The sequence below is a fragment of the Pygocentrus nattereri genome, chromosome 7, assembly GCF_015220715.1.
Source record: "Pygocentrus nattereri isolate fPygNat1 chromosome 7, fPygNat1.pri, whole genome shotgun sequence".
NCBI lineage: Eukaryota > Metazoa > Chordata > Actinopteri > Characiformes > Serrasalmidae > Pygocentrus > Pygocentrus nattereri.
The window spans coordinates 27,592,051-27,606,632 of NC_051217.1; the positions used below are offsets into that span (position 1 = coordinate 27,592,051).

General features: G+C 39.0%; 2 protein-coding genes across 6 annotated transcripts in view; one reads left to right on the forward strand and one right to left on the reverse strand.

The window, feature by feature from the left end:
* The window catches only part of spred3 (sprouty related EVH1 domain containing 3), an 8,032-nt gene extending 2,579 nt beyond the window's left edge, over positions 1–5,453 (forward strand). Inside the window, exons 2-6 of one of the 3 annotated variants that reach the window (XM_017686250.2) lie at positions 671–836; positions 1,014–1,182; positions 1,418–1,479; positions 4,019–4,183; positions 4,411–5,447. In XM_017686250.2, coding sequence (XP_017541739.1) covers positions 671–836; positions 1,014–1,182; positions 1,418–1,479; positions 4,019–4,183; positions 4,411–5,397 — 1,549 coding nt within the window. In that variant the 3' untranslated portion in view covers positions 5,398–5,447. Of the gene's footprint in view, positions 1–670; positions 845–1,013; positions 1,183–1,417; positions 1,480–4,008; positions 4,184–4,410 lie in introns of those variants that run through there. The other 2 variants (XM_017686252.2, XM_037539812.1) reach the window with 2 other exon arrangements.
* Positions 5,454–8,291: 2,838 nt separating this feature from the next.
* Positions 8,292–14,582, reverse strand: part of dhx34 (DEAH (Asp-Glu-Ala-His) box polypeptide 34) — a 32,154-nt gene continuing 25,863 nt past the window's right edge. For 2 of the 3 annotated variants that reach the window (XM_017686254.1, XM_017686257.2), the window contains exons 11-16: positions 13,793–13,898; positions 13,578–13,684; positions 13,150–13,431; positions 12,511–12,684; positions 8,907–9,048; positions 8,292–8,721 (exon numbers count right to left, since the gene is read on the reverse strand). In XM_017686254.1, the coding sequence (XP_017541743.1) occupies positions 8,594–8,721; positions 8,907–9,048; positions 12,511–12,684; positions 13,150–13,431; positions 13,578–13,684; positions 13,793–13,898 (939 nt within the window). In that variant the 3' untranslated portion in view covers positions 8,292–8,593. Of the gene's footprint in view, positions 8,722–8,906; positions 9,049–12,510; positions 12,685–13,149; positions 13,432–13,577; positions 13,685–13,792; positions 13,899–14,582 lie in introns of those variants that run through there. The other variant, XM_017686256.2, reaches the window with a different exon arrangement.

The following is a 14,582-nucleotide window of genomic DNA, read 5'->3' on the forward strand; positions in this document are numbered from 1 at the left end:
TTTTGTTCGTCCTTCCACTGTGAGAAGAAAAATCTATGCTATGGGTCTGAAAGGTTGTGTAGCTGCCAAGAAGCTGTTAATAAGAAAGGGAAATTGAAAAAAAAAACAGGATTTGTGTACTCAGAAAAAGGCACTGTCCACCACAGAGCCCAGACCTCAACATCACTGAAAGCTGAACTTGGATTTGAGAAGCAGAAAATGCAAACAAGAACACTGAACTTTGTAGGTGTGGAATAGTATTCCTGTTGATTTCTTTGAAAAACTGAAAGCAAGGTTCCCAAAAAATGGAAGCTGTGAAAAAGCAAAGAGTGGACACACTAAATTCTGAAAAAAGATATTATATTTAGTTATTGAGTTTTCTGTTTAATTTTTCTGTCAAATATATGTTTTCTGTTGCAGAAAAATGAATGCTTGGTACTTAATTGCTGTTTTGACTGGTTTAGGAAAGGTAGTCTCTGACTTCTGCATTGTACTGTATACTGTGATTAATCCTACCCTTATGAGAGAAAAAAGCATTTTGTTGACAAGATGCATTATACATGAGCTGCTATTCTTGTTGCAAATGGATATACACTGTTTTGGAATAATAGTCTTCATATTTAGATGGTCAGGTATGTATTTGTGTTTTTCATGCTCAGCCTGTGTCCTCACACCTCATACCTCCCGACAGTGTGCGTGTCCGAGCAGTGGTGATGACACGTGACGACTCTAGTGGTGGCTGGGTGCCCCTTGGAGGTGGTGGCCTCAGCCATGTTATCATCTGTAAGGGGCGGAGCTCCGAAGGCAGAGGACGGAGGGAGTACGTCATACGTGGAGAGCGACTGCGCGATCGAGCAGTGAGTGTGTGCGTGTGTGTTCATGCCTGTCTCTTGACTGCCCCACCATTTCCTTAAAAAGCTGCTGAGGACACTGACCTGTGCCCTCTGTGTGTCAGCAGCTTTGGAGCATCTGTGGTGTCAGGGTACCAAACCACCCCTTCGCGGACTTACACTTACCCCTTTCTCTCTATGCAGCCCGTGCTTGAATGCGCCGTTCAGAAGGGTTTGGTCTACAATAAGGTGAACCCCATCTTTCACCACTGGCGTGTGGAGGAGAGGAAGTTTGGCCTGACCTTCCAGAGTCCAGCTGATGCCATATCGTTTGAGAAGGGCCTTCAATGTGTCCTTGACAAGTTGGACAGAGGTACTAAAGGAGCCCAGAGGCATAAGATAGAATACTAATAGAATTTGTTGATAATGTATGGCCATAGTTCTAATTTCTGGTGTCTTACTGTTATAGCAAACATCTTGTGTTTGTTATAACCAGTTTTGTTTTAGGATTTTAGGTGTCTATCTTATGTAGTCTAATATAATTTCTTACAAGAGAAAATTAAAATGCCTTTCATTTCATTTCTTTCAAATTCAATTCTTTCTTTTAGCATCTGACTCACCTTCTTCCTCCACACCAGAGGAGGGAGACACTGAAGATGATGGTCAAGCAGTGAGTGTTATATTGCTAATGCATCATCTAACTCAGGCGTGAAAAAAAAAATATCAGTCCTTAATCACTTCCCCCACTCCATTTCACCTGGCAAATCCATGATGCAGAGATAAACCTCTTTTTTAAATATCTGATTGAAAGTCTTGGTAGGATTATAAGATTAAAAACCACTTTTTTAAAAATCTGATTGAACATCTTGGTAGGATTATAAGAAGAAAAAATTAGAAGCACACAAATTAATACCTATGAAAACATAATATTAAAAAAAAAACAGACTGGAAATGCAATATGTTCAATGAAGACATGCATGTTTGAGAACTAACATTATGAACGGCCAGTTCATAGCCCAGTTTAGATAAAACAAAAATTGAAATGGAAGCTATGTTTACCTGAAACAAACCTTAAATTCTTTTTAGCCACTTGTAGTGTAAGCAGAATATTTTCATGTCCAATAATGAAGAAGTGTGAACTAAGAAAGCTGTTCCTTCATTTGAGTTAACACTAAAGCTAACACTGGAGCTAATCAGATCAAAATTATGTGCTAAGGACTTGTCACACAAGGTCTTTCAGCAAACTGTAATAAACTAATATTTATTATTATGCATGTGCAAGCACTATACAGTCCTGTTTATACTGACTTAATATTAAATTCTTAATTATTAAATGGCCAAAAAGAAAAGTTAAGAGAAAAGTTAAAAAAAGGTAACTGATTCTGACATCATACTATAATATTATTTATTATTAGACATCATAATAAAATGATTGTTAGCAAATACACAAATTCAGATATAATTTAGCTTACTTTAGAGTCTGTTACTAGTTTTGCCATAGAGCTGTGAGTCGGCTCTTCACCATATTTTAATTCAAAATCTTTTCAGCTTCAGGAATGAGATAAACAGCACCAGTCTCCAGATGATCAATTACTGCCACCACAATTTTCCCTGCAGGTTTGTTCTGAGGAGTTTTGTCAGAGTTTTTTTTTCTTCATTAGACAGAAGAAGTAGTGTTTAGAGACAACTGTGATTGGCTGAGAGGCATGCCAATCTTTATAATCAGGTACACTCTTAAAGGTTCATAAAAATAGTTTTGGTTATTTTATTTCATAAGAACCTTTTAAAGTATAGTTCCTTTTTGTAAATTTGTAAATTTTTGTAAATTCCACAACAGTGAATGTATTTTTTTCTAGAACCTTAAGTCAAAAATAATTTAATAACCTTTTCAGTAGGAGCATTTTTAAAAGCATAGGACATTAGCCATTAGCGAAGAGTGTTTTAGTTTTGCAGTTTACTTTTGATTTTGATTACCATTTCGAGATTGGACAGTTCTCTAACATCACTCAAAATCAGCCTTATTAAAAATCTGTTTTATTTCTGTAGTCATTATTTTAGCGGGTCCCTCTCACAAACCTCAGAAAAAAAGCAACTGTGTCTCCTATTTGATTTAATAGTATGTATGTTCTTCCAGATTTTAGCAGTCCACAGTGATGTGCAGTTGCTCATACAACAGCACCTGCATGTTAGTCCATATGCATCTACAAATGATGAATTAGAAAGGAAAAATCTAGAAGGAGCACACCATGGCTTGGAACATCACAAAGGCAGCATATTGTACTCAATGGCAGTGGATATTTGAGCAGTGTTTGCAGAAAGAACCTTTTATTTTTTACAGCTGCTGTACCAAGTTTTGATCTCCAAAAGTATGTAGACACTTGCACATGCAATGATTCTTTGGAAATCAAGGGTATTAGCAGTACATTTTCTCACATTTGCTGTAGTAATAACCTCTATTTCTACTAAGGCTATACCCTAGATGCTGGAACATTGCGTTAGTTAGGCCAGGCACCAATGTTGGATCACAGATGGCATTTTAACTCTCCCCAAAGGTATTTGATGGTGCTCTGTCACTCCAGAGAACACAATTCTCACATATTCTTCTATCTCAATAGTTCTCAAACATGTCCTCACATGGTTCAAATTTTTCCTTGACCACAACTCTCACACATGGAAATAGAGAAAAAATGTGGACTATCTGGTGGCCTTAAGGACTGATTTGAAATCTGTTGCTCTAGCTTTTGTAACTTTGGGCATGATAATCCCAGGCCTATGTTAGCTGCTCCAGAATGTCCCATTCTATTGGCAGTGCTTTTCCTATTGATATTATACAAGCTGTAAATGCACAATTGACCCGCGACCCTGACGGAGAAGCGGCTTAGAAGATGGATGGATGGATTAAGCATTAAGCATTCTATAAGCATTCAGTGCTTATAGAACCTGAATTCTCTAATTTGAAGGGGAGTATGTTTGGACAGAGTGTTCATTGAGATACGTAATGAAGTATAGGTGCAGTCACTTATATTGTGTGTTAGTAAGAGGTTATTTGGAATAAGGATTTTTCAGCCATTGTTGCCATTTGTCTGAGCTCAATAGAGCTTCATAACATTAGCCTTTCTGTAGCTAGACTTTCTGTGTCATGTGAGGGTACCTTGATAGCAGTAGCACTAGCTGGTTCTGCATGTTTGATGACTTGCAGTCTGTCTCAGTCTCACACAGGCAGTGAGTCGTCCTCCAACAGCAGAAAGGAGATGTTACCCAAGCCCATCACCATAGTGACCAGCGAGTCCTCCTCCACCTGCTTTGTGCGTTCTGCAGCAGAGGAGTTTGGATATGGGGCAGGGCATGCCGTCACTACTCAGACCCCTGCCCAGGTAAAGCCCCCTTCAGCTGTCCATCAGAGTGTGATTCTCCAACTGAGAGCAAGACCACAGACAGAATAATAGAAAGCAGCTTTGCATGTTACATTTTTCTACCATTAATTTTAAAGGTAGCTAAAGCTGTTCAACAGGACCAGGGCACCAGGTGATCATCTTTTGCTGAAAACTATACCTGTGTGGATATGTACTTATTCTTCTTAACATCTCTTGCTTGTGACCAGATCCATACGCGGCCTACCCAGCATCAGCTCTCTCAAGTGACGGCTGTGTTGAACCCTCCAGCCCCTCCTCCCCCTCCACCTGCTCCCCCAACCCCTCCACTGGTGCCTCCTGCCTCCTCTCCCCTGTCCCCTCTCTCGCCTACTATATCCTTGCTGGAGGAAGGTGACCTGCGCAATCTTGACCCTTGCAAGGACTTATGGGGCTCCCGGGGTTATGAGGACTACCGGCGTGCTGGAGCCACGCGGACCAAGGTTGGGGGTCTGACAGGGGGTGTAGTTGTGGGAGGCGGTCCTGACAAATCGGAGCTGTGCGTGGTGCGCTTTGAAAAGGAGCTGGCAGGTGTGGGCATCACAGGCTGCGAGGTCACCGTCATGCTGGACACCAAAGGTTCTCAGCATCACTCCTCTTCGCCCACCTGTATGCCTAACGCTGTGCCTGGCTCGTCTTCTGCTGGCGGCTCACCACAGGAGACGGGCAAAGGCTCACCTTCACCATGCTGCATCCATACCTCGCTTGCCACACCTCGCTCTCGGACTCGGAAGAGAGGGGGTGGCGGAGGGGCCAGTGGGGGTGGAGACGCCATCTCACCCGATGATGACAGCCCATGCCCACAGGGCTCGTCTTCATGCTCATCTCGCTGCGTGTACTGCCGCTCGGTCTTCAGCGCCTCTGAAAATGGGCGCGGCCGCTGCCGGGACGCTCCAGACCCAGCCCTGCACTGCCTACGCCAGTGGACGTGTGTTTGGTGCGCTGAGAGCCTGCTCTACCACTGCATGTCGGACTCAGAGGGCGAGTTCTGGGAGCCATGCTCATGTGAGGACTCACTGGGCCACCGGCCACACCCGCTCTGCTGTGCCCGCTGGATGGCACTACTGGCGCTTTCACTTTTTGTGCCCTGCATGTGCTGCTACCTGCCCCTGCGCGCATGCCTGCGCTGCGGGGAAAGATGCGGCTGCTGTGGTGGAAAGCACAAGGCTGTGCGGTGAGACCTGGCTGGGGGAGGGAGGGAGACTGGGTCAAGGTCGGAGTGGGTGGCCATGAATGAGTCTTGTGGAGTTTGTGGGGTGGGGGGTGGGGTTAAGGTGATTGTGATGGGGCGGGAGAGGGAAGGGAGCACAGAGATATTGTTGTCATTTTGAGGAACAGCAGAGCCAGATCTCATACACTTTCATGAAAAAAAATCCCCTCCTCCCACCACAATCCTCTGCTGCATTCCACTTATACTCTTCTTTACCTGGACCCTTAATGTTCACGCCAGCGGGTGATGAGCTAGCAGTCACCATGCTCTTTAGAGAGGCAGACGCAGGAGAACTGTTCCCACTTCCAGCCTCTATGAGCTCTGCCTGGCTGGTGTGAGTGCTCGGAGGTGAAGCATTGAGGGGAACACTGACATAAAGTGTTTCAATAGTTAGGTTTTTTATTTAGAAAGAAAATACAAGGAAAAATACAAATGATGTTTATAAGTACAATTATCATAATTTTTATTAGTATATCTTATTTTACTTGAAATATTGAAAGGTTTTTGATAATTTTTGGATTTATTAATTTAATGAACACACTCCCCTTTTACCTCTAATTTAGAGTTTTACCTCAACATTCTGGAGAGTGAGACAGTGAGAGAGCAAGAAAGATGGAGGTTAGAGAAAAAAGAAATGAGTAAAGAGACATTATAAAAAGACAGTGCTATGATCTGGAGTTGTCTTTGGAGTAGTTTCGTAAAGCGTCATGTAAGAGCACATTGTTTTGGAGGAATTTTGTGAGCATTTCACTGTTTTTGGAGACAAAGGGTGAAGATACACAAACGTAGTTTTGTCAAATGCTTCAAGACAGTTTCATCCAAATTATTTTTGTACGCAGACACATGCTCACTGTTCTATAAACAGTGCAGTTGGATCTTATATAACTGTCAGCAACCAAGTTTCCACGTGTTGAAACTTCTAACCAAAAAAAAGAACACGCAGGAGAATGTCCAGACAGATAAATAGTAACAATTATTTACAAGTACCAACATCCATCACACAGCACAGTCAGCAATGCACTGAAAGAGTATATTTTATAAAAAGCCTGTTGGGATTTTGATCACAGAGACGTATGAAGTTAAATTAAATTAGGCTGAACCATGAGAACAATAAAGATTACTGGAAAAGTGGAAGTGCAAACACATTCCTGTGTAGGATACAACTTAAATAAAGAAATTCTCACTGTTATTTAATATATTGCATTATACTGATTCCCATGACCTGTTTGCCCACTTATATTGGCATTCAATAAGATCTGATTGATTTCTGCCACTGTAATCAGTTGCAAAGTGACCTGATCGTACACTGTATTCATATTAATACATGACTGGGATTTTATAAAGGAATTTACTGTGAAGAGTTGTCACCTTGGTCTATGATTAAATGATATACAATTTTAGAATGCTTTTAGTAGTGAAGAATTCACATAAATCAGATCAAATACTGCCTGGGATCACAGATTGGACCTCAAACCTACTATATATGTGAGAGAACATGGCTTTAAAACATTATTCTCTCAAAGCTGCTATTTTAACCCCCTACAGCTCATTCATACCTCTGCTTCTCATGATTAGAATCAGACAAAACCTCCTTCTAGAGGACCGTGCCTCTCAGCCAAGTCAAAGAGAAAATCAATGTAACACAAGCACATCTGTGGTGAGCAAGTTTTCTGATGTAACATGAAAACTAAATGTTTTGTTAACTTCTGACTGGAGAATGAAGGAAGGTTGTTAGAGTGTGACGGATTAGGGGAAAACATGTGGAAATCATGTGACCACATACTGACCATTTTTCCTGTCCAAGTGTGAGACCATCACTAGCCTCATTGTAATCCAGCCCTCGAGACATATCGAATTCCTAGATGAGTTCACCCACAAATGCCCCATCTGTACATCTTAATAAATGTGCCTTTTTATTTGATTAATCAATAACATAATTTCCAAGTAACTATGTACCTGAATACTTATTTACTTCTTTGGGCCATTTATTTCAGCCAGTGTGCATATTTTAATATGTATGTATCTATTAGTTTGAAAAGTAATTAATGAGAAAATATTACCTGTTTATTTATTTAATGAGATATTTATTCTGATTCATTATTTATTTTTGGAGACAGGTTTTTATTTTCTGTGCTGTCTTACTTCTCTGACTTTGTGCCAATGTGCTGCTTTGGAAGTGTTACATATTGTGGGTTTGTATCATTAATTAAACCCTCATTCTATATTTTAATGAAACTTTCACACTCTGGATCATACTTTCTATATTTTTCATTATGAATGTGTTGCTGAACTGCCAGGTCCCAACAGTGAACAATTTACCCCTCTTCATGTATGTTCAGATGCTTCTGAAACATTTTACATGAACAACAATAAATAATAATCAAAGTGGTCTATAACAGTGGTTCGCAAACCAGACCTTCGGGACCCCTAGATGTTCCACATTATTACTCAATCTCAGCTCACATCTCAGGTTTAGAGCAAAAATTTGTATTGTCTATGGGTCCCTGAGGACCAGTTTGAGAAGCACTGGTCTATGGAACTGCAAAAGCTGGTCAGAATCCTTTCAAGCAAGAGCAAAGCCCAATATTCCTGTCATGTTTTTGGCCTTTGCTGAACAAAAGCTTTTCTCCAAAAATGTAATTATAGACATTGCCATCATGAGTGAATACCAGCACATAATAATGCATATGTTTTGTCTGATAACCCACCTTCAGCAAAACTATTAAAAATTAAAAATTGACTCTCTGGATTTTATAATGAGTTACTCCTCAGCAACACCTGCTGGAAAAATATCCGCACAGAATATTTAACCATAGTAAAAGATGTAATTCAGATTTTGTCCACAAGAAGGCAACTGTAAGAAAAAGCTTTCCAAAACGTTTTATTTGTTTCTGATGTAAAACTGCAAATGATTTTCATACAAGTATTTTATTATTACAGAAATATACAGGTCAATTTGTTAAAAATGAACTATCAGTAGTTCATAATGACTCCAAGTCTTTGTTATAAATATATACATAAACTACAAATTAAAGTTTTTTTCTTCCACCAGAAACTCCATTTTGTTATGAATAATTCAGGTTAGTAAAGAGTACAGAGTAGAGCAGATGTCAAGCCTAGGCATAGGGCAGAGCCATGTACGCAGCAAAAGAAAGACGCAGAGTTCAGGGCAGGTGCTGGCGCTTGTGGCGGAGTATCTCTGTGGAGGTGAGGGTCAGATCTTTGTCACAGATATCACAATGGTACAGCCTAGTCAGACTAGATGAGGACGCAGCCTTAAGTGTGTCAGGGTCTGTAAAAGCAGATAAATGAATGGATGAATAATCCCAGAGCAAAGGCTAGTTAAATACTGAGAATCCAACCAGACAATCCAAATTCTATTTTATATGGTTGAGTAAGACAAACATCTATCAAATATCCAGCAATTTTATAGTAAATGTTTCTGTTTTGCCTCATTCATGCATCCTCGTGTCTTACCGTCCTCAGGCAGCTGTTCTTCTGCAAATCTGCAGGTGGCCTCATGTTGCATGCGCTCCAATGGCGTCAGGGGCAAGCGCAGGTCACAATGAGGGCAGCTCCAAAATATCCGTAAGCATTCACTGTACAGGTCTTTGAAGTCCTATGTAGCACACACACAGAGAACAAAGAAAAAGAAACAAATAAGATTCAAGCCTTGCTTAGGCATACTGTTTCTGTGATATCAAAACCTTGTAAACACAGTTGTGTATATCACTTAAAAGCGCAAGCCTTTTTCAGTGTGCAAATTTTACAAGTATAAATGACTTCAGTTTTAACATTATCTTACATGTTTTCCTTTTCTTTTAAACTTGCATTTTCGAAGAAACAAGGTTTTATTACAACTGCAAAAATATGCTTCTTTGGCGTACCAAATATGGCATCTAATAACATCACTACTCTGCTAAGCTCTTGTTCCAGGATACTAAATAAAATTTCAAAGTGGTGTGTGATTCGAAGTCTACATGTAAATGAACATTTTTCAGAATTAATAAGGCAACCATTTTATGAAATGTTACATTTCTTTAAATAATGCTTAAACCCAACTACTGAACAAAGAAAATTACAAAAACGTCACAAGTTTGATACTAGAATGGCCCATAAACTATGTGAGAACTATTTTGCTATGTGCAACACCCAGTATGATTTCCTTCTTTGTATATTACTTTGATCAGTAATTTGATTCACTATTGAAATGGGTACCTTTAATGCTTACACAACCTCATCACAAAGACTTGCACTCACTGCCCACTTCAACTGCGGCCAGAAGTTTACACACACCTAAAGATATTCAAGCTCAATTTTTTCCACAACTCAACACATTTCAGGTTACCATACATTTCTTCTGGCAAGCGAATTAGGCTACTTTGTTTTTCAGAGGTAATTATAAAACAATCAATTAGAGGGTTCATTCACCTATGATTTACTATATCAGATAGTTTGTCAAAAGTTTGCATATATCAAGTGGATTGTGTCTTTACGATGTCTGGAAGATTCCAATGACTGCTGTAATTAAAAGAAGTATTTACAAACTCCCCATTTTTTGTTAAAATATGCTCTCATATATATACACACATACACACATACATATACACACACACACACACACACACACACACACACATACACATACACATACATATACATATACATATACATATATATATATATATATATATATATATATATATATATATATATATATATATATATGGGGCCTTCATCTTGATATTTTGCACTTCATTATGTGCCACATGGTTTCAATAGGAGGCAGGCAGGCAGTCTAGCATTCAAACACTCTTATAACGCAGCCATGCTGTTATAACATCTAGAATGTGTTTTCCTGTTTTGGCTTAATGTTGAAATAAGCATTGAAAACATTGTAAAAGACAGCATCTAAAAGCCAGGATTAGGAATGCATCGATACGATTTTTTTCCAGACCAAGTACAAGTACAAATACGAGTACGATCATTTTTAACACTCGCTGATACAGAGTCCGAAACTATACTGAGTAACCTACTTAGAATTACTTGAGATAATAACCTACTTAGTTGTTAGTGTAAATGAGCAGATTTTGTTCCAGGTCAGAAAACCATTTCTGCACAGCTGTAGTTTGCTCCTCATGTCTTTTGACTTCAGTCTCTGTAGCTAAATGACGGGAGGAATCATATCCGAGGAGCTCTTGTGTAGTCTTTTGTTTGGCTGATTGAGCTGTAGCTGAATGTCCTTTAAATGCCAGATATTCACTGTATGATTTTAGAAATCTTGTTCTGACTTGCACTGTAAGTTTGAATAGAACATTGTGTATGAACAAAACCTACAATTTATATACTCTCACTATGAAAACAAGTGGTCCATGCTATGTAAAATGCAGCCCTTTCAAACAGCTGTCTTCGGACAATTTAAAATAAAACAGTTTCATTCAAAATAACATGCTGTGCACCAAGTACTGAATATAGAGACACTGTACAGTGCTGCACAGGTTTTGTTGCACCTGGTACAACAATAGTCTCCATACTGCCAATTTTGCCAAAAAAAAAGAAAAAAAAGAATACAGACTATTTTACAAAAGAAACAAACAAACAAACAAACAAAATGTTAACTTTCATTCCTGGCTATTCTATTCAGTTAAACAGAGTAAAGTCATAAAATATGGAATTTGGTAGCAAATGGCAAATTTTTCCATCTCCGCTTCTCCATCTACACTGGGGTTATGGGTGAGAATCTCTAGGCACCTCACAATTCGATTCGATTACAATTCAGAGGGCTGCAATGCGATTATAAAACAATTATCAATGTATCTTGATGCATCTTTTTTCTATACAGGCTTTTTTCTCCATGCATGACGACCTGGTACTTTTAAAGCAAAGTATTCGTAATGATCCATGATGAATTTACTTTAAATGTCTTTTATTAATAAAATAAACAGAAGTGATGAGGCAAGCCAACTGTAAGGCTCCCATTCACTGCTCTTGTTTGTAGCACATAAGATGCTTGCTGTCACTCATCTGTGATAACATGCGCAGTTACAGTGACATACGATTCTGTGGTAATGGATGTTCAAGCATCACATTATAGCTATTATACCCATTTTCTTCAGTGATTCCACAACTTTCCAAAAGGTCTTGTTGCAGAGTGTAAGGATCGCTGTATTAGCAAAATATCTGAGACAGGATGCTGTAGCTCCAAAATGTGCAACAACGCAGCGGATACTATCGAAGTCAATACAAGGAACGAGGGATGAAAAAACTACATGGAAGTGTGCAGGTCAGTAATGCGGTGGATTTGATGGAAAATTCTGTGCTATCTTGGTGCAATTCCACCTTAAAAGCAGTTAAACCTTAACAGAACTGCTGAGAATCAGGCTGGGAGCAGGTGAGACATTAATCTCCGTGCGTGGTTTGTAGGTATTGTGTGAGAGGAAGAGGCATTGTGACATCATGTCTGGCAGTGTGCCAACAGCATCCCCATTTATTTTCAATGGTACAAAAATTCCCACATTTTGGGCCGCTCTTCGGAAACCATGCACCCGATCAAAAAGCTGTATACAAGCACGCATCACACAACCGGGCTGGACAATCTGGAGTTGGAAGGCGTTGATATCTCGAAAACTGTGGGACTAGTTACGGGACAAAAATCCAGCAGAAAAATAAACAAAAGAAGAAGAAGAAGATAAATCGGATAACAGTATAGTTGCTATAATATTTATATATATATATATATATATATATATATATATATATATATATATATATATATATATATATATATATATATATTTATACACACACATACACACACACACACACACAAGCTATTATCTACAACTATAATAATATAAATTGATAAATCGGATAACAGTATAATAAGAAGATTATGAAGAACAGTAAGTTGGCTTTTTCAAGCCAACTGAATTATGTACCTAATGGAGTGGCCAGTGAATGCTAGCATATACAGCAATTAATGATAAGGATATGCTTAAGGATATAAGGATATTTAAGGATATACTTTATTACTGACATCTGTACATGCATGCTTCAGTCATAAAGCGAAAGCATTACTCACACAGAGACAGTTGTATGTGAAGTAGTTTGTCACACGCAGGCCTCCTTTAACTGGATCCGGTTCAGCACTCATTCCAGGAAACAGCTGTGGCAAAGAAAGCTCCATGTTCAGCTGAGGTCCAATGTACAGGTTCTGGGGCTGGAGTGCGGTCAGCCGTCTCAGACTATAACTCACCTGATAAGAGAAGTATGCATTAACTATTTCTTTTGACTTTCAGTTTATGATATCAAATGATAAGAAGAAACTGTGAAAATGCAATAGAAATGTTTACAAGATTGGTTGCCAAACTTTTAAAGAGTTTATAAGAGGCATGTACAGTGCTTTAATTTAATTCTTATTTCTATTCACCTTACTTAATTTTATTAATACTTGTGTTAAATACAAATTACAGACATTTTCCACAGCTGTTTTTTTCCTCTTGACCTTTAGCCTTCAGTTGCATTCTTACTTTTCTCTTCTGCTGAACACCAATCTTTTTGTTTACCTTGTCAACATACCATACGTGTTGTAATTTTTGTTGTTTTGGCTTGCTCCAAAATTTGGGTCATTCATTTTGTAAGTAACCTTCAGTTTGAGAAGAGCGCAAAATAAATAAAACATATCATTATTATTAATTGATGTAATTACATGATCCAGTACCTCAGTATAGACTAGAAATCGTATAAGTCCATCAGCGAGTTTCTCCAGTTTGCGCCGGGATAATTTAGGCCCTGTAAACCCCAGGCCTGTGGTGGAACTTGGACCTGCATGGACCAGCTGAGCTTGGAGCAGACTTTCCCACTCACCCCTGAGTGTCAGTGCAGAAGAAAGCGCTCTCAAAGCAGCCTCGCCATCGCTCACATTCAGCTCCAGCCAGCCATCCACAACCAGCCGTGAGCAATCTGCATTGCTGTCTATGGAGTTTGCTACTAGCAGCAAGGTCTGGAGAGGTGAGGAAATGGTGAATAGATGTACTAAAAAGAGTAGTGTAGATTAAACAAGCGAATGAGGATTAAAAATAAGTGATTCTATTGTTTAGCTATTCATTTAGTGAGTCATTACTACTGTGCCAAAGTCATTATACTAACTTGCAGGGCTGGGACGCGTACACAGTTGGACAAATAGGGCTTGTTGGTTTCCAGCAGAGTTACAAAAGCCAGCAACTGATGCCTACTACTCTGACCTTTATCAGCATCTAAAGAGAAGAGAGAAATGTAAGGGGAAGGAGCGCAAGTGAGGTGAGCTGTAGATTAGACAGACATTTTGAATCACTGAATGTGAAATGCTTAAAGGCAGTGTATACCAAATTTGCTAGACTCATATTCAGGAACATGTAGCACTTCTGGGTCACTGGCAAACACACTAGTAGGGTGAATCACAACTCCTTGTTTGTTACAAGTGTGAAACACCTAAAATAAAGACAAAGTATATTAGATAGGAATGTAAATTATTAACTGATAAACTGTTCACCAACAAACTGAACAACTGTTTGGCCAATGCTAAATGTCCAATGTACAGTTTAAGCATACAATTGTATAGGTGGTTTAATGATTCAAGTTGAGGAACATTCTTGTATTGTATGCATAAGGGTGCAATAGGTAACTGGTTTGGCTTGACAGGCCTACTAAAAAATGAAGCGTGCTGCTAAGAATAGTGGTGTTTGGTACCATATCAAAAGCAAACATTCAGAAGCGATAAGACAGACAACCTTTAGTCTATGTTCTCTGAGAGAAAATATAATGCAGGGTGGTGTGAGGAAATCACACATGGGTGCACAATAATTATACAGCAGGATGTGATGGACAGCTTTTGAGAGCTAGTCAGATACATAGAGTCAAAGTTAGCCTTGGTCATGGTATTTTCATTTGTAGTAATAATTGGTAAACGTAACTTCAGAACTTTAGAACATTCAGTTGCCCCCTCGTATGTGTCACTTACTGGTGAAAAGAAGTTAAAATACACTTCCCTAAAATTACATATTAATTAATTACATGATAATGTGCAAAACTGGAATAAAAATAAAGCTGAAAACAAAGAAATGTAATGACTAGAGATGGCATGGCAATTTTTTTTTTCTGAAATCAATAAATGTT